Genomic DNA, 25,596 nt, shown 5'->3' on the forward strand with positions numbered 1-25,596 from the left:
TGTTCTGTTATTCTATTTTACCAGGAGAGGAAATGTCAAGGTAGTAACCTCCTTTGTTCTGAATGTTATAATCTTACAATCTAAAGAGGTTCTGAAAAGGTTTTATTACTAGCCAGTAGTATAGAAAGTACAGATTTGATGATTTGACATAGTGTTGTCTGTGTTATACCATGTAAGGAGTAGAAGGGTTTTCTAAATTGTAAAAATCAAACAAAACAACAGAAACCCCTGGTAGTTTAAACTAACAAATGATGATTGCCAAAGGTCCGTTCCAGCCTCAACCCTTCTGTAATTCTGTGTGATTTTGATTTTTGAGACATCCTTTCAATGTTTCAGCAATGGAAAAAAATGTCCAAGGTTTCTTGAGCATGTATTGTAATTTCGAATAATTAAATTCAACTTTAGGAGCCTTTTTGACTTTATAAAATTATGAAATCAATCTTGGATTGTAGTATTTTTACTAGAGGAGAAAAAAACACCAGTGATTGGAGATTGTTAATTTCAGAGTATATTTCCATGTGGTTCCACATACCTAGAATTTTATCCCCACTCTTTTGAATGTATCTTGATGTTCATGGCAACAAATTTTAAAAAGAAGAACAAACACCCAAACTAGCCAAAACCTAACTTTTCATCCCCTGAACAATGGGATTGTTACAGAAATATTTTGAGGCATAACTGCCAAGTGGGGAGAGACAAAATGGTGTGTTTAGTGTAGAGGTCTCTCAGTGCATCCTGAGAGAAGCCATGTGTTCTCAACAAAATGTTATATAATAGCCATACAAATATTTTTTACATGATGCACACTAAACCTACAGAGAACCTGACATGCACATGGCCAAATTTATCACCACATGTTATCTTCTACTTCTTGTTTAGTCATTTGTGGCATTTTAGTTTGACCCTGACAGTGGAAGGGGCACTTAGTCTGAGAGTCTTACGTGTATCCTCTCATATGCCCTGTGGGAAGGGCCTCCTTCTGTTGGTGCCAGTGTGCAGTGGACTCCAGCTGTCATCAACACTTCCAGATGCTGGTAGTCAGAGAGGGTTGGTGTTCAAATTGCACTGACATTGAAGCTTGTTGTAGTTATAATACTGTACATGAAATAAGCCTGTAAGTAGCGTGTAGATAGATATAAGCATGTTGTACCTGTTAGGTTAGTCATGGAGCTGTAGGTCACACTCTCTTTAACTACTGAGAGCTCTTTAACTAGTTCATGGACTTCAATTTTTGACTAATGACTTTCAAGTTGGCTTTGTTTCCTCTACCAAGTTGTGAACACAATGTGTAATCTGAATCACTTCTTGGCTGCCATTTGTTACTTCATAGACCTTTTCAGTTACTGTGTTCTGTATCCAAAGCCACCTGACACCATTAATTGTGGTATATATTGCAGAGCCAAATATTATATATTTATGTGACATCATATTTTCTCTTTTCAAAAAGAAAAATTATGCCTTAAGCTGTGTAAGACTTTCCATACTTTTTCAGCATTAGTGATAGCTGTAGCCAGAGGCTTTGCTGGCTGATGTATTTCTCAAGTCATGAAGTTCCTCTATTTTTAAGTATTGAAGAAAACATGTTATCCTCTCAGGTGTCACTTGTGGCATTCTACCTTTTATGTTTAGCAAGGGTAGAATAAAAGGTGTTCATTTATCTTGTGAATTGATTTTCAGGGAGTTGCTTGCTGTTGGTGTTTTGTTCCTTGAATGTAGTTGACAAAAAGAATTGGAGTAGCAGCCACTGCTGTTTTATTTAGCTCAGCGATCTGTGAGCTGCTCATAATTTACTTCTAATATTTGTAAATAGTGTCTAGTTGCTACAGCTATAGTCTCTATGTATATTACCCCGTAAATATAAAACTCTGAACACCACATGTTGAACAGAGAAGGTTTATTATAGCAGGTTCTGACCATCTTTAGACTTAAACTTTGCCACCTGATGCCTCTGAAAATAGTACATGGAGGCCACTTACAAAACAGTTGTCTTAGCTGATCATAGCCATCAGTTCCTTGACTTCCCTGGATTGTTTTAGAAGCTAGCAGAAGAAACTGTGTATTGAATGCTTGACCTCTTTGCTCTGTTTATTTTTTTTTTTAATAGAGACACGCATCTGTCAGATACTGAATTGAAACGCTTAATTCTGATCTGTTGATAAACACTTCGCAGATAAATACAGAAGTCTGTTCTTGGTAGTTATTCGTAACTGTTTGTTCCAGTCTCATTTGTATGTGGGGTTTCTTCTTCTCCAGGCATTGTCCAGGGAGGAGCCCTTTCAAGCATTTGCACTCAGATTATGACAACTGTCGACCAAGAGCAAAACAAGGTCCTGTGGATCCCAGCTGGCCCACTGTAGATTTATTTTGCTGTGAAACTACTTTCCAGATGTAAATAACCAACTAACTTTCTATCCAACGGACTCAGTTCATTTCCGTCTTTATAAAGATATCCATGAGTGATTTCTGTTTCATGAAGGGGAATGATAACACTGAACACACAAGCACCTGATGAGGCATGTGGGAAGGGGTAGATCATCACTTCACCGAGCTTGTCTCTTACGTCGTGCGTGTACACATGACAGGTTGTCACGAGGGTTGTGACCTGTGTGTACTTGTCCATGAGTAATGAATTTAACAATGCTGCAAAACCCTGTAGAATGACACGTTTACAAAAACCTTTTCAAAGTATTTGGTTCTTGCTGTTTACTTGAATGTCTTTTTGTTTTGTTCTTTTTTTAACTCTGTGTCCTTTCACTCAATGAGGTAACTCTCCAAACTGGAGTGAAATTTCTGAGACTGAGCGGACAGTGTATGCGCAATGTGACTCTTAGTTACAGTTTTGACCATTTCTAAGCACATTGTTGACTTGACAACCAGGTAATAACATGGGATTGAATCGGTACGTCTTGGGAGTAAGCTCAAAAGGAAGTACACTCCTACACAGGGCAGACCACTGTTTGTATCCTGACAATGCTTGTCTGTCGAAGATATCGTTTCTTGTTTTATGCATGAAGCTAATATTTAAACATCATAATGTATCTAAGCAATCCAAGTTTAACATGTGTTGACAAATAATAATTTTTGGTTGTTGGGCCTGGATTAAGTACAGGTGGGGTAGAGTCATAAACTAGGCCTAGCATGCTGTGTTCTGTCACTTTTAGATACTGTAAATATGGAAAGCTTATGTTGGTGCAATTTTGCAGGGTAATTCTTAAGCTTTGTACTTCAGTGTGTAGCATTCACATAGACTGTTTTTATTTAAGAGCAGACACAGTTTTAGGGCTTTGATTAAAAGCCTTTAGAAAGGTACTAAATTGTTAGTGTTTTCACTGTCAAAAAATAAGTGATCGTTTAGTTTTGGTTGCAATACTTATTTACCTGTTGTACCAAACTCTATTATATTGGTTCCCTTTTTGTTTTTTTGCACTTCTGACTGTGTTCCTAGCACAGGTTTTGTACCTGTTTCTTCTGTCTCTTGTGCCATGTTTCCTGGGTACTGTATTTTAATTATTTTTAAAATATTATTTGAGTAGACCTGCTTCTCAGTCACTGTTTCTAACATTTCATTATGTAGGGTTTCTAGTTTTACACTACAGGCTGTAATTTTGCTTCTGTTTGCAGCTTTTATAATTAAAAAAAAGGGATTCTTCTTGCACAGTTCTTCAAGAAAGATCTGGTCCTAAATTTAAAATCTGTTTTACAGTTGCTATTTTATAGTTCAAAATACTTTTTATAGTATTTATATAGTTATACACTATATACAGTATTCTGAACTATAAAACCAGCTAAAATATATATAGTATTTTATATAGTATTATACATACTATTATAATACTGTATATATAAATTAATAAATATGAAACTGACTGGATGAATTAGTAGTTGAAGTACTTCTCATGGTGAGGGACAGAAGTTTTTTTTTGTTTATCTCAATTTTTTCTTTGTTTTGTTTGTTTTTTAAAGTTTGAGATCAGAGTAGACTTCAGTGGTACAACTGAAACAGACAGGTACTGTTCTGACTTGGATTTTTCTGTACTAAATGAAAATGTCACTTTGTATCAAAAAAAAGTTAAAGAAACTGATTACTAAATAAAGGTCAATTTCTGTAACTTCACTTGTGTGTAATGGGTGCACAGAGCTCATGCTCTTCTTAACTCTGTTTAGTTAAGTCCTCATATGAGGTTTGGATTTCTGACTAAAATTGGCATGTTCACCTGATAGTTTCAAATACCCACCTTGAGAACAAGTTTGTTTTGTGCTCTTGCCTATCCTTGGATGCATAAATACCAGAGATGTTCACAAACTGTTGCACACGAGAAGTTAGATGTTGGTTTGTGTTAACATTTTTAATGTTCTGGCCCATTGGTGCTAAGGATTTCAAATGGAAATGCAGGTGTTTGGATGGAGGCTTTAACTGAAGAATGAGTCTATCACTGATATTTTCAAGGCAGTGTCACTGGGGAAAAGTGAGAATATTATCTCAAAGGCACATTGTAGAATGCTCTCAGTTTTTACATTTCAGACAGTCCAGCCTCTTTTGTTTACTGAGTTACCCAAAAGCCTAGGGAAGTTAATTATTATGTACTGACTTTTCTACTTTATCGTTTTCTTTATTCTCAGATGCCAGATAGTCAGCTTCAGCATGAACCCAGTTTGTGGATGGACAAGTCTTGTAATCTGCGTAACAAGTAATAGCCTTTAGTCATAAAGACTTGCACCTTACCTGCGCTTGAGAAAAACACACCATGGTAACAGCATCTAATAGGGGATGGATAAAATGAGAATAGGCAGGTTCTGGCAGGTAGGTAACAGCCGTACATTGCGTATCTTCTGATCACAGCAAAGTAGAACTGAGGTCATGACTGAACACTAGGAAGTGATGCCTTTAGCTCAGATCAGGCATTTTTCCTCATATACTATTTTCTTTTATAATATTACATGCCAGACATAGATTTAGCCCTTGTTCTGGAAAGAGTAATTCTGTCCAGGTGTTTAAATAAAGAATGTAGTTATGTGAGTATTTTAAAAAGAGTTTCAAAATAGTAATGTTCGAAACAAAAAGTCTGAAAATTTCAGCCTTATGCTTGCAAGCCACAGTTGAGCATGTGTGGCTGCAGGTAGAGTTAACTAGAAAAATCTTTGAACTTTATTTTTCCACAGCTAAACTGACATAAAATGGCTTAAGATACTGCAGCCCACATATATGATTTGTTGTTAATATGCTGACAAACATCTGTTTTCAAACCTTTACATTCTGTTCACATTGACCTGAATTGCAGGGCTAGTGTTTGTGTGATCCAAAATCACCCTGTGACAGCTGCCAGCCTCTCCGCCTCAGACAAGGCTTCTTTTTCAGTGCCTGATAAAGTTGGAGGCCATATCCTAATCCTTTGTTGTGAATGCAAACATTGCCTTAAGCAGTCTTGAACAGCTCTCCTAGGTCTGTCTCTGATGGATGTATTAGTGGTTAAAATACAATCTTGTAATCTTTTCTAGACTTATGTTTAAGGTTCTATGTAATTTCTTCAATTCTGTGCCTACAGCTCACATAGACAGCTTCTGTTAAAATAGACTGACATTGGAAAAATATGCACTGGCTTGGAAACTAAAGAAAATACTATGAAAAATACAGATACCAAACAGATCAGACTTTGGTCTTGTGCAACAACTAGTGAAGTTTCCAGAACTGCAACAGAAGCTGAGCAGCAGAAAAAAAGTGCTTGGCCTCAAGTAAATTTTCTTAGGCTGCTGTGCCTGTGAGTGTGAGAGCTTCTTACTCATTTGATTGGGTTTTTTCCAGTGTGAACTCTGTGTCATTTTGCTTAAAAATGGCTGAAAATGTACATTTTTGATAACATCTGGTAGTAAACTTTTTAGTTATTCAGTTTTTCATTTCTCTTTGAATACAGAGAGATGCTTTTGCGAGCACGACACAAATGATGTGAGCATGAATCCAAAAACCAGGTGAACAGGGGATCCCATTACTTAAGTGTGAAAGTACCAGCTTAATCTGGGATTGTTCAGCTTTGTTTTTGCAAACAATTCCTTACAAGCTTTTGTAAGAGTAATTGTTTTTTACAGTGTCTATAATTTTAGATGAGGACTGGAACTTTATATTTAGACAACTTCATCATTTGACTGTCTACACAGATCCTTTTCTTGAGGCAAACTGTGGATAAACTGTGGTTAACTGTGGAAGCATACTGTGACTAAAGAAATTTAAAACATTTTCAGTTCTGCAGTTATCTTGTAGGCTGCCAGTGTGGAAGATGTTTTGGATTATTTATTTTTTTAAAAAATATTGATTTAATCTTAATACTTAACTCACTTGAAAAACAGTGAGAAGAGGTGTATTAAAGTTTTTTCAGATTTCCTTAGGTCTCATTCAATTAAGCAATTTTAATTAATTTTCCACTACAAAATGCACCTCTTAAAGATGAAGAGGTTTTATCCTTCTGTGTGAAGTGTCAATTTCTAGGTGATTTTTTTAACACAGATGTACACACAGGTTTTTAAAATATGAGTCTTTATTCTAAAAATGTAGGAGGGAAAACGGAAGAAAGATAATAACTGTTGCAAGAATCAAATAATAAAAATATCAGCACTATATAGCCTAGTCACTTCATATTATGGTGAATTATCTGTCATTGATATGTTTTATTAACAGTACATTATATGCTGAATGTGTGTGTTCACCAAGATATTTTCTGTGTCTACCATATTGAAGTAAATAGCATCAAGGGCTGAGTAAGCTTTCAAACATACAATATCTTCATTTATGACCCTTTTCCTTCACTGGCTCACACTATAAAGAGTCCAAGAGCTACACTGCTACTGCTGCTAGTTAAGAAAAACAAACCACCAAAGCCTGAAACAACAACAGCCCACCAAAGCCTGAAACAACAACAGCCCACCAAACCCAATGTACAAAACAAAACAACTCCCTTCCCACCAAACACCACTTCCAAAGTGTCCAATTTGGCATTTTTTTGACTTCATGTCCTTCCCATCTTCCTGAAGATATATGAAAATTTCATAAGAAAAGAAAGACAGCAGTTTACTCTTAACTTAATTCACAAACATTATATTTCTCCAGAATTAGAAACAAGTCTGTCAAAATGTTAAATTCTTTCAACAGCTTGAACAAAAATCTGTTTCTTGATAAAATCACACTTATATTTGCAATAGCTTTTTTTTTTTTTTAATTTTAAAGGTTTTTTTCAGCGCAAATGTTAATGACATTCCTTATGCAATATTCCCTGTGCCCTTCCTCTGAAGGCAGGGAATGATCAGCTTTCTGAAGGTGGTGACTTTGATCTTCAGAGTGACCCTTTTTTTTGCAACTTTTGCACCTCATTTTGCTGCAGATTAATCTAATCTTGTTAGCAATAACAGCAATCAATTAAAATTATCTTTATTCCTTCATTTGACAAATCTGTTTGGTCCACAAATGCTTACCATTTGAATTCAGCGGTTAGCTCAATTATCGGATTTTTTTAACAGATTGAGATTATATTTGTAGCCCACTGCGATAAACTTAAGATATTAGGTTTCAAGCTTGTCGTCTTGGCTGATGTAAGAAATAAAAGGCTGAAAATGCTGCTTTGTTTTTTTTATCTAAATACGTGCAAGGGGTTTAAATCTGATTGTAAGTTTTATAGTTTTGTGATGAAAATAACTGTTAGTTACATCGTTTTGACAGGATAATTCCAGCAAAGTCAACCAAAAGAACCCAAGGTAAGAGAGAGAAAATTGTCCTCTGCTGTGAAAACAGGATTTAAGAGTGCCAGCAATTGCTCGTATCATTATAGTAACAAGTAGGTTTGTGATGCAAAGATGAGTAAGTGCAATTGCTGAAGAAACCAAACACATGGAGCTGAATTCTAGAAAGGTGACGAAAACTGCATGTCCTCAGCAACTGCCAGGGTTGGTCCCATGGTGGCAAATGTGTATCACTTTTATCTGGGGTTGGCTGAACCTTTTGGCCTTGAAGAGCTTCTGGCTGAAAATATATTTCTAGCATTCAGATTAATTCTCACACTTCTATAACCTGACTTGTGCTGTATTGAAAAATGTGTTGTTAATAGCTGCAATTATAATGTGATCTGTTGAAACCTGCTCTGACTGATTTTCAGTTCAATTATTTAGAACTCATTTGTCAGGGTGGTACACATATTTTGTGCCAGAGTGACTATATTACAGGTGCAAAATAATTCAAGTGAAGTTGTGAAAGTCAATTGGATAGCCGCCTCCTTCTGGTCTTTACATGGCAGTTTTCCTCAGAGCTGCAAGATTTGAACTGCCATGAGCTCACTTGAATTCCTGTCTGATGTTGACACTGCTCTGCTGTCCTGCACAGGATGTGATCAGAGCTGTTCCCTGACAGTGTGGGGTAAGGAAGTGCTGAGTCTTTGCCTGGGTTAACTCTAGAGAGATGCTTCCAGTTCTGCCTCCATAGGGCACTTCTGTGCCTTCCAGAGCCAAAATGGGATTTCTGATTGGCAATTGATGTCTTTTTCCTTTCAGTAGTCCCTTTTCTGCTGTGTAACCATACACAGACATAGAGTTTTGTCAAGTGCTCTGTGAAATTGTTCTCAGATTAGGAGTGAGGTTGTAATTTGTGAGAGTTGTATTATGGATACATCACAAGATTTCCCCTTCTTTTACTGTTACATGTGGCTTTTGTTTCCGTTTGCTTTATAGTCTTGCTATCACTAGTAGATAAATCTTCTTTCAAGGTGTGTCCCTCATTCAGTGCAGCCTTTCCTGTTTGCCCCATTCCTTGCTTTGCTTACACATCTAAACTCTCAAAGATATTTTTTCCATTGCTGATGCAACTTAATTCCTCCCTTCCTCGCCCTGTTATCTAATGCTAAAGTATTTTGGGACATTATGTAAAGTCTGTTTGTTTCACAAAGCATATTATGTGGTTGTGTATTAATCACTGATTTGATTTTAAACACTTCTTGTTCTCACTGTTGATGATCTCGTGAGCAGCAGTGGCTGATCCACTTCAGCACTCAGCAGCCAGCAGTTTCAGGTAATGTTTTAGCAAGGTCTGTGTGTCTGCAGTTTCTGAAAGTGATGCCTTGCTGTTTCCAGCAGTGTCAGCAGTACATTTGTAGCAGGACATACTTGCTAAGCAACAGAAGACAACTTGAGAAAGTCCACAAACGTGTTTTAACATTTTGTGTTCTCTGCTGGTTTACAGAGGCTTCAGTCTTTGGATTGATTTGGATTTCCCTCTGCACTGTTCAGATTCTGTGATAAGCCAGTACTGACTGGTAAGGTATGCAGAGGTATAGCTGAATTGATTTGCTGCAAATTACTGAGATCCACAAATGGTGCCTGACCTTCTCTAGAAATGAACTCATATTATTCTAATTTTAACCTGTTTTGCTGTCACTTAGAATATTACTGGATTTACAAGAGGACAGTTTATAAAGAGTTCTGAAATACTGAAATTTGCCAGAACTACCTATTTTTATCTTGTTTCTTTTCCACCCTACTCTTGCCCTAAAGCCCAATTTTTAGTTTACACCCTCTGTAATGTCAGCCATTTCAAGCTGCAGGTAGTCTATAATACACAATATGGTGGAAAGGACAAGAGCTGCAACAAATCGCTGTTGAATGTTGCAAGTCATGGGCCCTTAAAATCCTTCTCCAGTTCTCTTAGTTGTAGAAGGAGACACTCAGAGAAATACTTTCTTGAAATAATTAAGACAGAGTTTTGAAAGTTATTTTCTTTACTTTTCTCATAGTGAGACTTTCAATATCTGTCTCCCTTATTTTTAAAAATCTGGTGTCCAGACCAAAAGCATCTATGGCACCTTAATACTTGTTCCTGTGAAAATACTATTTTAACTTCTCTGCCTCAGGGTATGTACTTCACTATGTAGACTACTTTCAGCTTCTGTTTTATTAGATGTAAGCCTCATCTATTTCAATGATTTTGGATTTATGACTTTTTGTAACCCCCTGCTATTTATGGGATGTGGGGTTTTGTTTAAATAAAGGTTTTTTTCCATCATAACCCATCATCCAGATTGATGGTGTGAATTCATGGTTGTACAGTCACTCTAAACTGAAGCGTCCTGTTTCTCAGTGGGGAAAAAAGGCCAGCTAAGCTATCCAGTGTGGGACTGCCCATTTAATGTGTATATGTCCTTGTGGTTTGTGAGTGGAACATTTTTCTTTCTTTTTTTTTTTTTTTTTTTTTTTTAATAAGTTTTTAAAATCTACTTCTGTAGATACCACACACACCAAGAATGTGTCTTGAAAATCAGTGGCACTATGGATAAGAAATTGACCAATATATGGTTTGTTAGTCAAACCATATGTGAGAGAGAAAATGGCAAAATAGTTTAGAGTGAAGCTGATGTGTCACATAAAATCCACAAATGCCTGATGCTCTTGTTTTCAATTATTTAGCCTTGTGTTTAATTTTAATATACCTTCCTTAAAAGGGTGTTATTAGCCTGAAAGTTATATTTGGAAAATAAAAGCTTTGGAATGGAATACTTCATTTAATAAGCATTGAAACTACACATTCCTCAAAAGGAAAGCTGTTGTTCTATTTCATCTAGGTATTTACTGTTTTCATGAAAAATGATCAGTAATTTCTGAAAAAGAAAGTACCCTTTAAAAGATGTCTCAAGCCAGCTACTGAAAACAGGAGTTATACTACATAATTGCTCATCATTCAAAGTTGTGCTTGCAGATTTTTCCTGTGTGTAGAACAGAATGTAAAATGATTAGAAAAAAAATTATTTCTGGTACAATAGAATGAATGTTTCTTTTCACAGTGTGCTAGTATAGCAGTACAGAAACTACAACAGAAAAAAAGCACTAAAGTATTTCTTCAACAACACATGCAATACGAATTGCATTTATCAAATTATTCTTTTAAAATCTGAGAACCTGTCCCTTAATGCAAACTCACACATCAAACACCTCTGACACTCTATTCCTAGCATTACTACATCTCATTTACAGTCAGTTTATGCTGTATATAGCACTGATTGTTTTTCTTGCAAGATGAAGAGCAGACTTTTGAACTGTGTTCCTCAAGATCACAAGCCTGGCAGTAAGTTCTCTTGATTTTTTTTTTTTGTAAGTCATTAAGTACTTGAATAACAAACAAACAAAAATCCTTCAAACTAAGTTTAAAAAATAGCACACAAACATGCTTAGGTTTATGAAAATCAAATTATATGTATTGTAAGACAATTTCTTCCATAAGGCAGAAAGTATCAGCAAAATCAATGATGAGAATTTGCAGCCCTAGTGATGACTCTAAATCAGCAGCTGCCATGGAAGGCATGGAAAAACAAAGTAACTAAATCTTAAAATAATGTGTGTGGCAGTCTATAATGCAAAAATTAGTGGGATTGAAAATATTGGGGGTTCTGAAATAATTGAAAAGTATTGCATATTGCTTATCTGTAGATCCAAGATTCCTAGTGTGTTAAATTCAGACATCTATTATGGGCTATTTTATAACAATCACTCTAAATTGATGAAGGCATACTAAGCCTTGTATGGCCACAGACCTTTAGTTGAGACCAGACAATAATAATCTAGTCTCTCAAGTATGCAAAAAGCATGAGAGAGCATCAGGCTCACTGGCTTAGTGTCAAGTCCTTCTTATAAAAGGTATGACTTAAAATGGAAAGCCTTTGTGACAGTTTATGCAGACTAAGTTAATGTGTATAGCCTGTGCAGACAGTTATTTTCCACCTATTCGTGAATACACAAGTTAGAATATTTGGCTTTAATCATAGAGGGGTGCAGAGAGTTCTTTTGTTTAGTCAAATAAATACTTTCCAATATTTCACCAGTTTTAATTTATGGGGAACAGATGGTTTTTCTTCATTAGTAATTGTTTTTCCAGAAGATAAGCTTATATTAAAATTTGTGAAGATTCATGAGCTTTTATTCTACGTAAAGCTCTTTGTTGAAATTACTCAATTTTTTTAAAAAATAAAAGAACCAAGAGATTTTTTTCAAGCCTCCAAAGCCTGTTAGTTTATTATATTATGGTTTTTTTTCTTAGAGGCAAAGGCTTTCAAACATGTTGTTGCACTCTTCCTTGGAAGGAAAATCCGTAAGTGTTCCTAGGATGCAGGCACAACGGAAGTTCACTAAAACTGCCTCTGCTTTTAACTTAGGTAAAATGCAATGGCATCCAATCAAGATGTCAAATGCAAGTCCTGAAAACTCTTTTGACTCCACCTGTGACTAAAATTAAGTGTTCACAATTTCATAAAAATGAAAAGGTTTTGGTTCTGTTTTGGGACCAGTGAATGGTTCTATTTTTGTGTCTGCATCCTTGTCCCACTGAAACGGACACCTTACTCCCTGCTATAGGAGCAAGAACAGGAGCTGAAGCCCGTCACATTTCAAATGCCCCTGTCAGAAACATATTGTTAAGTTCTATTTAAAGTATATTCAGTATTTTGAGTAATGGGAGCAATAGCAGGCAATTTTAACCCTCATAACTGATATGCTGGTTTGACAAGGTTTTCACAGCAGAAGTCACTGTTGTATAAGCCTTCACGGATACAGTGCTTTTCTCATTATGGAAACATGTACAGCTCGAGTAGCATTTTCCTTTATGACATATTCAGAACTTTCTGTAGTCCTTTGCAGTATATTTATACAAATTTGTGGAGAAAGCCCTCTAAGGCACAAGTGTCTAGTTATTTGGACCTTGAGGTTTAAATTTTAGAGGTCCAGAATTCAGTGATAACAGCATATTTCCCACTGACAAGGTGCACACTTTTAGGTACCAGCTTCCAAAGTTAGACTTACAGAATTTACTTGTACTTGATTAAACTACAGAGTTGCATCTTCTTTTGTTTAGCCACCAGAGTAAGTAATACAGTCATTAAGTTGTCAACAAGCTCCTCTGCCATGTGTTGCTGTCTTGTACACAGCGTATGCAAATCGTTCCAGTGCCTCACGAGAAGTCACTCCGTGTCTTTCCTTCTGCGAGCCGTGCGTTGGGCCGTGACCTTTCACTTCTGTTTCTTTATTCAGGTTTCAGACGACACCTCTGTGTGCAGGTTTTGAAGCGCTGTGTGCCTGTTGCCGGTGCTAACCTCTACCATCAAAGGGCACAAGGAACAGGCTCGCTCTGGCACGAGGAGGAGTGTGGCTGCGCTCCAGCTCTGCCTGCTGTGCTTGCTCTGTATGTTTTGGGCTCCTGTTTTTGAAGGGACTGAGACACTGGCTGTGTTTCTTGCTTCTCTCTTCATCCTGCTGGAGGCCCCAGAGCCCCTGTTTGTTACACTTTACTTTTTCATTTGCTTTGACCCAATGGACGTGCTGTAAAATTACCTGGGTTTTACAGGCGTCTTACCTGTCTGTATTAGTATAAAATCTAGCACTAGAGAGGGAATGGGGCAGGGAGGTCAATGAGTGGTTAGCTGTTCCTTCAAACAGGAAAATAATTCAAACAAGCTCTTCAACAGTGAAATTCTCTGTGAAAGGCAGAGCACCATGTTCCCAGATGTGATTGCAGGGGCAGGGGAATTTTTTTTTGAGTGCCTCTGGTTCTTGAAAAAGCTTGTGTTTTTTTCTCTAAAGATTACAGAATCCTTTTAATACAATGTTTTTAACGTGTTTTTACAGATATATAGACAGGGAGTTGTATCCTATTTTACAGACAAAGTTGCAAGGCAAATAAAGACCAGGTTTGAAGAAATTTGGGGATTTTAAAATATGGCTAATAAAATGTTCTAAATGATGCCATAAAAAGGAGAGGCATGTTAGAGCTCTAAGTATGTAGGTTAACCAGAGAACTATGCTACACAAAGCTGTCAAGTGTCAAACTACCTTAAGTATAGCTCATCTCTGGGCAGTCACTGAGGCAAATAATTACTCCAGGAAATAACATTTCAGTATCTCACAATCAGCATTTCTCTGAGTTTACTCCTCGCATCATTCTGCTTCTCTTTCTTCTGGTCTTTCAGAACAGAGTTTGAGCTCTTGCCTGAGTGCCACTGAAGGCAACAGCATTTCTTTTCCAGCTCAAAGGCAAAACTTGTTGCTGCTTTTTGTTGTTTTTCAGCAGCCCAACAATTCTGACCTGTGAGGAATGTGGGGGTAGGGGACACAAACATGATTTTTTTTTTTTTTAATGGAGATAGATGGAAGGTAAACTTGGACTTGGAGCTCTTGGGTTTATGGTGGTTTGGTTTCCTCTTTTTTTCTCTCTTTTTTGGGTTTGTGGGGGTATTTTTGGTTTGTGGGACTTTTTTAAGTAAAATTGAATTTCTTAAAGTATAAAGCTGAGCAGTCCCTCATAATTGATCTTTCCATGGCCTCCATCCAAAGTTGGAGGAGTCATCTGTTAGTTTGAACCTGGAGAAGAGCAGAGAGGGACATAGATCCCTCTCTCCAGCAAGATGTAAATGTTTGTTTTTTTTCTTTTTGTGAAATGTGTAGAACAAAGGGAACAATTTGAAGGAGAAAGGTCTGGACCCTGTTGGTTCTTAGTTTGTTCATGCAGTTTGTTCTGCTCTACCACCACTGGGTGCTAGAAGATCAGTATTTGTTATGCAGCTGCTTGGTAGCTCCAGTTTTATGTACAGGACATCTGAAAGGCAGTTGAATTACAGCCTTGATCTCCAGCAGGTCCTGTGTACCTGCTTCCCATCCCTTCCTTTGCTGACAGAAGGGAATCCATGACCAGGAGCTGCATGAAGCTGTGCAGGTCAGCTCTCCAGTGCCCTCCTCACTGTGCTTGCAAATGGGGTGTGCACGTCTCTGACCTTCTGTGGTCTGTCCTTTCTGCCCAGAATGACAAGTGCTGCCTGTGCAGTTGCTGGGCTGCAGCAGCTTCAAACACAGACTTGACCTGTGGCACTTGTGACAATTTGAAGGACATTAGACTGCCTGTATTTATTGACTTTCCCTACAAAGTCATTTCCCCCTAATACAAAGATATTAATTACAGATAGAGAGAAACATGGTGACTCCAAGGTCAAGAGATGAGAGCATGCGATCTGGAATTTCCATCAGAACTGATTATGATTATGCTCCAGCTATTAAAAGTTACAAGGTTGCATTTGTTATGTGGATACTTGCATCTAATTAAAGAAAATGCCTATCCTTTAAGAGTTCAAGAATAATTAGATTCCAATTTTTATCTTCAACTTAGTTTTTCAATAGCCTTTTCATATAAATGCTAGTTTATTCATTTTCTGTGCTAATGTGGTTTGTGCATTTGTTGGATGAATTAAGGACTGCATTTGTGCTCACCACCTGATACCTTTAGAGACAAGGTTTGCCTGCAGCATGAGATAAAATGAGATTTTTAGGCCTCTCTTATTCTTTTCTTTGTCTATGGTGCATTTCTTTTCCTTATTTACTGTCTGTCTGTATGGAGGTGCTTCAGACAGTTAATCTAGTCAGGTGAATTTAACATTGATTGCACAAACCAAAATGGACTGTGTGGATATACTCATTCAAGAACAGAGGCTTTTTGAAGTAAGTTACTCTGCAGAAATAAAAGCTCTTTGAATTCTGATTCACATTGCAATGTGACATGTGCAAGTGCTTCACTTAAAAATAAATTCAAATTACTTTTTCCCAAGTGACTCTTTGCAAACACAAAGGACTTGGTTCCCTGTACTCCAGCATCTTAATAAAAGAATGAATCCATGTGTTTTAGTCCTCACCCCAGTACTGATGTCTATTGTAGCAGAAAGATATGCACAGTTTCCTATACAGAAAATATCCTGTTTTCACCAGTAACCTTGCTGCTTTATTTGTGTTTCAGTGGTCATATTTGTACTCTCTGCCTGCCTTCCTTATTGCTCTCCTATTTATGTTTTCCTTATTTATTATGGTTTGCTTATAATATAAATGGAGTACTGTTTCTTGATGCAAGTCCTTTATGATGTTTACTGATGAGACATTTGTGAGAACAGCCTCATTGTACCCTGTTAGCATTTGTGTTTCATGTTCATGTGCAGCTTTTCAGAGCCTTTCTGTAAACTGCATGAGACTCCCAGCTGAGAGCAGTTCACAACATCTCCCTTTGGCATAGTAGCTGCCTTTTTATTTTAACTGAGAGTCAGTGAATATACTGAGTCTTGGATGAATATGTGCATCTGAAGCTACAATAGTTTAGATGAAGATTGCAAGGGATTTGTCAGGTGTGTGCTTCCAAAGAGATGCTCACTTATAGCTGTACATATATATCATATTTATATTATGGGGCAGTTTTCTGTCAGCCACATAGCTTTGAAACAGTTACTACAGTTACTTTTTTTCTATCCTTGTCAAAGCCCTTGATGTGCATCTTGACTAGACAGAGGTAGGATAGGAGCTTACAGACTCCTGTATAGAGCTGTTCTGTCTCTAAATAACAGATGGTTTTTTTTCAGAGCCAAGGTTGTGTGCAATATACTGGAAGTGGTGTTGAAAGATAGAGAAATAAGGAAGGAAGGTATGATAAGGTACTAGGTGGGGATTCTGAAAATTGTCTCCCATTTCTGGGAAATGATGGCTTTTATTATCCTAGGAAAGCCGGTCTGGTTTGACACTAGGTATTCTGTGAAAATCTCAGAGCTGAAAGGAGAGGAAAAAATATTACAGTCATAATAACCTTGAACTGGAATAAATCTACCTCAATTTCAGAAACTTTGCCCCAGGTTGTCTATATCTTCTGTGGTGTGTTTTCTTCATGGGCCGTCTAGACTAAGGAGAGGCACCCCAAAAAAGTGTCATTCTCTGTCTCACTTGGGTGAAGAATAACACTTTTCTTTCCTTGACAGTTTCTTTTTCTTTGACTTCAGGCTGTAGCTTCTGATCAGTAAATTTGTATGAAACCTTATAGAAAGAGGTTACGATCGCATTTGTGACTCCTGAGCAACCCAGATAGGAAAATTTCCAGAACTGTTGTACATGGAAGAAAGCATTAATGTAACGCCTTTTAGAGAGCATATCTGTTTGGTGAAAGGAGGGGGCTGGAGCTGCTGGAGCTGCAACTGAGACAAAAAACAGAGTTCTATTTCTTGGTCACAGAATGTTCAGTGCTTTACAGTGCCCAACTGAGTCCTCACAGCCAAGTGACATGAGAGAAGTGCTGGTTCTCCCTGCTCTCCTTCCCCCATGCCTTTCTGTTTTGAGATCTTTGGGGGTCCACAGAAATCGTCAAATACCTTTTCATTGCACTACTAGTCTGCATCTGTCATGAAATTTCAGCAAACAAAACCACAGCATTTGGCAAACAGCCTTTAAAAGCAGAGAAAAAACGAAAGGGCACAAGTGCTGCAATGCAATTTCTGATTTATAGAGAATAAAACTTTGCATTTTGCAGGCACACATAACAATTAATACATAAATGGATAAACTGCAGAAAATTGGCTAATGGAATATATATAAATGAATTTAATGCAAATTTTCAAGCACTTTGGGCAATTAATTGTGTGCCTGTCTGCCCACAGCTTTGACTGCACAGATAAATGTATTGATTGCAGAGCAAACGTGTCCCACTTAATTCTTTGCCAATAATGAAAATAGCATTTAGTGACGTGGGAGTTGGATTTGCAAGTACCCAAGCAGTGAAGGCTGAGGTCAGGCCTGCAGTGACAAGCTTTGCAGCCAACTGCTGTCGAGTGGCAATATTGACAGCTTGTAGCATCACTGGAATACCCATCTTGTGGCTGTTCCTGCAAGCATCATGAGCTTCTCACAAAGATTTTTTATATCCACAGCAGTTGTAGGCATGAACTGGGAAAGAACCTAGGGTTTTCACCTGTTGCCATTGCTGTTGTGCTGGCTGAAATCAAAGGGCTGGGGTGTTCAGGGAAGAAATCCAAATTGTAGAAAAGGGAGCACTGCTGCTTGAGTGAGGGAAAACTTATGCTGAAAGAAGAGCATCCATGTTCCAAGGGCTTTATAAGACAAATGAGTGCAACTACACTATATGCCTTGGGCATCTTGTGGGTAATTTTGGATAGCAGGTGTTTATTTTAAGGGATGCTTCCTCACCAGGAAACCTAGGGCACTGCAGGAAGGAGCACTGAAATTGCTGTACACAGGTCATGCCTCCAGACTGGCCATGGGTGCAGATGTCTCTTTCTTTGGAGGGCCCCTATGCTTATTTACTTTTATTACTGACAGCTGCTCTCTTTTGCAAGTATAATATCCTGGTCTGATATTCTGGCCAAATTCTAACTATAATCCTTACCGCCTGCTTGACTCAAAATAGCCCATACATTAAAATGTGTCATTTCTAACTGAATGTGATGTTTTTAAACAATTTCCATTTTTCACCCCAAATATGGCTCTTTCAGCTTTGGATGTTTCTCTATTTCTAGCTTGTTAAAGTACTTGGAAGGCATTATGCATTGCATGCATAAAGACAAGCTATTATAAATATTTAGCTAGCTAAAGCATTTGTGATTTTTTAACTTCAAAGTTAGAAGTAAATGGGATACTTGTAATGACTTGCATTTTTTACAGAAAGTTATCAAAGTAAATCTTTCACAATAGCTTGGGACTTTTTGTGGTGTGCCAAAATATATCCTACCTCAATACCACTGGGATTCAGGAATTAGACAAAGTGCCAGAGAGATTAAAACAAAGACTTATGCCTGGAATATTCCTAAAATAATCTGACAAGCATTAGTGCTCTGTGACTGAGTGGTGCTGTTTGGAGAGGGTCATTTGGTAATTTAGTTTTCCTTTTTACTTAGGAAAGGAAAGGTATTCCAGTGGAGTCCCTGTTTATGTGTTCCTTTTTCTCAAAGGCTTTGGGCGATCTCTACAAGGTTGTTCAGCCTCTCTAGGCCTTGCTCTTAGGCTATAAAATAGGAGCATTGGTACATCCTTGCCACATAGAAACATTTTCTGGATAAGACTGTGAGGTACTTGGTTCTGGCTTCTCCTCAATAACTGGATAAATGTTTCTTAATTGTTTGATTAATATCCTCTTAGCACAGTACAACACATAACTGAAAGTACATTTTGTCTCAGTTTTAAGAAAATGGAAATTTTTTTCTTTGAGCAGTATTTTCATCTTAGCAGTATTTTAGCAAGGAAGTTTGAAGAAATCATGGCAAAGAATGTTTGTGAAACATCTAATCTTAGACAAATAGAAGTCTAAGAAGGCAAATGTTGAACTCTAAGACAACTATTTGCAAAAGGAGCCTGGTTTCACTCAAAATAATGGAAACAGCTCACATGAGCTATTTATCAAGTGGTTTGCAAGACTAGGGTTTAAAAAAAAAGTTAAATTTTTTAGTCTTTAGCTTGAAAACCTGTTGTGAAAATCACTTAGAGAATATTAGTAAATGCCAGAATCAGAAAATGTTTAATAGCAATTCATAACCAAAATATTTTTTCTAGTGTGTTAATCTCCTCGACCAGTAGCTCTCTCTAGATGTGACTTTTACTTTGCAGTCAGGCACTCAGAATGGAACTCTGAAAAGGAAGGTGTTCAAGATTGTTTTGTTTTAAGATTATGGAGAAGTTCCACTGTAAAAGTCTTTCCGGCTTTTCCGACCAGGTTTAGATCATAAGAAATATACACAGGATGGCACAAGCTCTGCTCAGTCTCAAAGCCATCCTTGTCTGCCCCTTTGTGCTAAAGGCATCACAAGCCACTGCAGAAAGCATTACACATTTCCATTGTGTGTTTTTATTTTATTTGGACTGGACTTAAGCTATGTCTAGATACTCTTTCAAGATGCTGCGGCTTTCATATTTTTCACTGAAACTGACCAGAAGTGATAATTTATATCTTGTAGAGCTGATGACTTAGCAGTTTCCAAGTTAGATCTGGAGCCAAGCACTGCGGAATTATTCTGCAGTTGATTTCTAACAGACCTTTGAAAGCTTAGTGTGGGGATGGGTGAGGCACAGAGGCAGTGCCGCAGAGCCTCTGGCAACAGTAAAGGGGGTCACTAGCAGTTAATGCAAACTCCAAATCTCACCATTGCCCTTCTTTTTCAAAAGAAGCTTCCCGTCTGTGATGGAAGTGACTGGTCTTCCTCTGTAGAAAGCAGATCAAAAGTATAACACATGTATAGTTCTCTGAAAAGATGTGGTAAAGTCTTTGCAACTTAATGCATCACATTTTGCTGCTCCTTCTGAAAACTGAAGATCCATAATCACATTATTCAACAGCCTGAGGATCTCTAAATCTGCTTTTCACTTAGAAGTTTCACTTCTTGATTATTCTTTTAAGCTCAAAAGACAAACCGAGTTGAGATGTATTTCAGAAAGAAACAAAGGTGGAAAGCACAAGGGAGCCAAGATACTGCTCAAACTCCAGGAGTATATGGACACTGCCTGGTAGTTATCTCTGTATAGATTTTACCAAGCCCTTTTGTGCTTGAGAGAAGATGAAAACATGGGAGAAGCAGTTTCTAGCTGTACTTGGGTATAGGAAATAGTTGCCTGCCTTTCTGCCTCTGCTGTTTGCATCATATTTATCCCACAGTAGTTCTGCCAGCCTAATTTATCCTGTAGTTCTCTTTAGTAATTTCTTGGGAATGTTATTTCTTTTATAACCTGACAGCTTTTAAAGTAGGATTTAAAACAAAACTTTAATCAAGCAGAGTGTAAGCCACTTCCTTCCCTCCTCTTCAAGCCCCTCAGAGTCAGCTTCCACACGGGGTCCATGCCCCGCTGACCTGTGACCCTGCGAGTACAGTCGCTGGTAGCAACAACGCTTTCCAAGAACTGCGTACGTACTGCCCAGCATGTCATCATGCTGTTCTTCAAATCTCCTTCAAAGATCCAGTCCTTCCAGGACTATTTGAACTTCAAAAAGGTCACTTACCACAGTGCCATGGTAGGTAACCAGGTGTGGACATGAAATCATAACTTGTAACAGCACCTACAAAAACCATTGAGGTACACATTAATATAATAAATGACACTGAGAAGGCTTAGCGGAACATCTTCACATATACTCAAACCAGTAGACTTATATGCATTTTCTGCTTGCTGCAAGACTTGAGATATGCTTTGGCAGCCCCTTGGTGTTCCCATCTGTCCACTGGGAATTGAGTTGCATGAAGTGCTTTGAGAAGCTGATAGTGCCTCTTACTTTTGAAATGGATCTTTCAGAATGTCAGATGCAATTTCATGCATTTTAGGATAATGCAGGATCTGGAAATCAAACTGTGATTGAAAAGTTCTTGAACTGTCTCCATGGAAGTCTATATTAAAGTAGTCCTATTTCCAAGTCATTTCTGATGCAGAATTATTTTAGCCAGAATTGAGAAATGAAAGTTGCCACCGCCAAACCAGCTCTTTTTGGCATATCTAGCAGAATACTCTTCACTGCCCTTTCACCAATGCATTACCTCACTTCCCCTGCTTCCAGTGCCTGAACACTGCCTATAAAGCCTGGCTTCTAGTGATATGTGTAGATTGAGTGGCATGCTTGGTGTAGAACTTCTGAAAGAATACAGTTTATCCAAAGCCTCTCTATTGGATTTAACGGCTGATTTTCATTGCTGCTTTGTTTTTTCCACTGGCATAAGCACCTTAGGATTTTTTAAAATTTGTTTGTTTTCAAGTCCATCCTCCCACCTGGAGTATTTACTTCCATTTTTCCAATATCTGAGAAATGCACTGCCTCATTTGTCTGCTATAGTTCACCCTTATTTCCATCCCTCCATGCCAAACACTGATTTAATTCCTCTTTTCCTGACCTTTCTTGTCTTTACCCTGGGAAGATCTGGTAACTTGTTAATCTTCACTCCTAGTCTTGTCTGAGCAGTCAAGTCCAGGAGTGGGTAAATATTCTTTTCCCCTCTTCATAAAGGGTCTTGGTAGATATTGCATACACCCAAAGAAAGAGTATCCTTTAGTCCTATCCACTCCAGAAGTGTCACATTTTGATTCCTCTTTTGGCAGATATTTCCCTGTGCAAGGATACACTTTTGAAGAAGACACTTGACTAACCAAGTGGTTTGGCCATTTGGTTAACCAAATCAAGTTTTTCTCTCATTTGGGTTTATTCTGTTGAAGCTACCACAAGCATCCTTATGTCAGTCATCTTTGACTGCCCCAGTGTAGGCAGGCCAAAAGATATCAGAGTTCATTCATTTTGCAAGTTGCAATGATGGTATGCTCTGTCTCAGGTCTCTTTCTTACAAATTCTTGAGTAGCTTGTTTCCAAAATCATCTCTCTTGCTGACAGGGCAGAAAGAACAAATCTGTTTTCTTGTTTCAAGGCCCACCATGCATTTTTTTCCCTGACCCTCATATTGCAGACGATTTTCTTGTTTCCTTACTTGGCAGACTTCTTCCTTGTGGTGTACCTTCTGCTGGCCAGTACCTCTGAAATCTCCCTGGCTGCGAGGTGGTGTCTGCCTGGCTACTGCCTCTGTCTCCCACAGTGGACTGTGAGTGCAGACCACTCTCTAACTCCTAGGCCATTGCTTCCCACGGATACAGACACCAAATCCTGCCATCTCCTGGTTAGCAAGGCAGCCCCTGAGCTCTCTGCAGACACAGAGAACTGCTGTTTTCAGTGCTCAGCTGGACTTCTACACCTGTTTTCTGACCAATACAGAAGCGTGCTTATATTTACCAGTGACCTACCCATTATAGCTCTTTACATTCTTTATTATGGTGCTTTAATGACTTCCATCTATCAAAATATAGTTGAGCATTCCTTCTCTTCCATATGTGCTTAGGCTTGACAGGAGGGAGAATATCACGCGCAGGCAGTAAGCCTGCCTTGCTTAGTGAACTGAAAAATTAGTAATTTACAAATTCAGTAAACAGTAAATGTGCTTTTGACCTTCCACTCGTGCCAGCTGCCTGATGAGGCACCCAGCTGACATGTCCAGCTGCCTAATGCCTTTTCCCTGTGCAAAGCCCCCTCCAAAGCTCCTGCTTGCTCTGTGCTGGTGTTTCAGAAGGCAGCATGGTACTGCCTACGCTGCATTGTGCTTTCTGATTCATACTAATCCCCTCATCTTCCTATGGAACATTAAACATAATCACGATATTGAAAATGAAGGCGTTGCAGATTTAAAAGTGGGATCTGCTTAACTAAAAATAGCATTAAAGCAAACCCTGTCCTTCTGTACTGAAGGACTTGCTGGTATTTACAGTGCTGTAGAGTCATCAGACTTGAGCATAGGAATAGGAAAGAATGCCAACCAAGAGGGACCAGGAATCATAGTCTTGTTCTGGTTTATTCCAAGATCTGCTCCTCCTTCACTATGTGACCTTGAGCTTGTCATGTGGTCACCATTTATTCTTCTGTAGCATAGCTATAAGGCTGGTTTTGCAATGCCTGCATGTGAATGAAAGAATTTGTATTTCCGGAGTGCTTCAGGAGCCTTAGAGTTGTCCTAGTGATCAGCAGGCAACCATGGACATATTCACTTTTTATTTTTCTAATTCTAAAAGAAAAAGGTTTTATAGTAGAAAAGCTGAAGGCATTCCTTGGGAAGTAGATACCTACAGTGCACCTTCCAATTTCCAGCTCCAACTACTGTGATTTCAAGATTAATTTTGGACAGGACTAGGCAGTTTGAAGCTAGGCTTTAAATACTGCATACCAAGGCAGGTACAATGGAAGGAAAACACTGTAGTTTCTTCTCTTATTCTCATTTAGTCCTCTGTGCTCCAAAACTTTCCTGGTTCCTTTGATACTTCCATGTGATTCTGTCAAAGTAGTACTGACATTCAAAACGAGATCATATTTATGATAAGAACATTTTACTTCTCAATAGATAACTTGTATAAATGATGCATCTCCTGAACATTTTTTCCCCTTTCTAAAGGATTCACTGTTTTCACTAATGTGTCATTTCAGAGAGGCTGTTACAAATTTAATGTTGAAATGACCTGGTCAAGAGTTAAAAGTATTCTAATATTAAATTAAATCAATCTCTCTCCTTAGTCCCTTAATTGTAAAAGCTGAAGCTCTAAGGAAAGCACCAAGTGTCACCAGTCTTGCCAATCTGCTTATGCATCTCACATTATCAGTTTTCCTTCCCTTCACTCTCCCTATTCTCTGCAGTTGACTCAGGCTTTTTTTCTAGGTCTTAAAAACCTATTTAAAACTCTACAGCTTGCCTCCCACACTGTCCTCTCTATAGTAACAAGCAGCTACAGTCTGTGTTCAGATGTCCTGTTGTCTGCTTAGGGCCAGGGTCTGCAAGCTCATCTGGGTATGGTACCTGTGTTCAGTATGGCAGGACAATCTAAATACCCAACATTTTGCATCAAATCCAGTGAGAAAGTATTGGGCAAGATGATTACTGCAGGTCTCATTAGCATTGGTGAGCCAATTAAAGCCCTATTCCATTAGATCTCATTCCTCTTTTCATTATGTGAAGTACCTAAAAGAACTCATGAAGTCATAAGTTGTCTTTCCCTTTTAGCAGAAGTAAGCAGTCTTTGATAGGCATCCCTGGTTCTAGGGCTTTCAGAATATTTGATATTGCCCTTGGCTAAGCTTAGGTAAGTCTCATGGTTGATTATGTTATCTTAAACCACCAAGGTACCTCTTGCACACTCACCTTTCAGCTTCCAACCGAGACTTGAGCCCAGGGGGAAGCTGAAATGTTAGGATATTTCTGCCTTTGGAAATGCAGTGAACGGAATGCAACTTCAGGCAGTCAAAACAGTGAGAAAGATAAGAATTGTGGTAACTGTGTTGTCATGGACAGCCCTGCATTGTGAAGGAATAAAACTGCTATGCTTAACTTTTACCTTATGTAGAGCCAAAAGGAGTTAAGGTCCAGGCAATGCTTTTTGTTGTGACTTGCTGGCTATTATTTTTGGAATGGCTGCCTGAACCTCAAGAAGACAGTATTATAAACAAGGCTGTGCTTTTCTCATTCTTCTTGTCCACATTTAGACATGGAGTGAACTATGGTGATAATATGGGTTTGGTTTCTTTGAGTCTATGAAGTTGTCATTTGCAATAAGGTACTATTGTATTTTTGCTGTCATAAAATTACAATTTTTGAGAGGTCACATTTCATTTTGGATTTTCTACAGAGGTTTATCCTGGCTTAGGTATTTCTCAGACACCTATCACTGCTGTCAGGGCTATAAAATAGAGACAAGGATAAGCAAGATACAGGATATATTTTTTTAACTCAATGGAATTAATATTTTTTCTCCTATCAGGCTGGATCTGCTCTCTTGGTAACATACCCATAGTAATAAATCTGTTTCTATATATAGCTGCAGACAGCAGCAGCTAACTAAATTGCATATAGACAGCACAGGCACTGGAATCCAGGATCCACTGCTTGAAAAGCTGCAGGTCTCCACCACTGTTGTTCAAGAAGAGCAGCTCATGCTGTTTTAGTGACTTGCAGTCTGTCCTCCCTGCAGGGGAGAGTGTGACAGCCACAGGGAGAGGCACACGTTCTGGCTGAGCTGATGCCACTGAGCAGATGTATACATAAGCAGACATTTACATAACAGAAGGTGGCAGAACTTATGTAAACTTGGTGTTTTATCTCCAATGCACTCAAACTACTCTTGGGTGCTGCTAGCCAAAATTCAGTTTTTCTGTTTCTAATTAAAAGAGCATCTGTTTTGAATATCCTACAAAAATGATTCCAGGCTACAAGACATATCCAAAAA

At 38.2% G+C, this 25,596-nt stretch overlaps 1 protein-coding gene across 5 annotated transcripts in view; it reads left to right on the forward strand.

Annotated features, from left to right (window-relative positions):
• Window positions 1-4,114, forward strand: part of DLG5 (discs large MAGUK scaffold protein 5) — a 98,199-nt gene extending 94,085 nt beyond the window's left edge. For all 5 annotated transcript variants that reach the window (XM_068197361.1, XM_068197362.1, XM_068197363.1 and 2 more), the window contains one exon: window positions 2,254-4,114. In XM_068197361.1, the coding sequence (XP_068053462.1) occupies window positions 2,254-2,357 (104 nt within the window). In that variant the 3' untranslated portion in view covers window positions 2,358-4,114. The remainder of the gene's footprint in view (window positions 1-2,253) is intronic.
• Window positions 4,115-25,596: the final 21,482 nt, after the last annotated feature.

The sequence above is a fragment of the Anomalospiza imberbis genome, chromosome 8 (genome assembly GCF_031753505.1).
Source record: "Anomalospiza imberbis isolate Cuckoo-Finch-1a 21T00152 chromosome 8, ASM3175350v1, whole genome shotgun sequence".
NCBI classification, from domain to species: Eukaryota; Metazoa; Chordata; class Aves; order Passeriformes; family Viduidae; genus Anomalospiza; species Anomalospiza imberbis.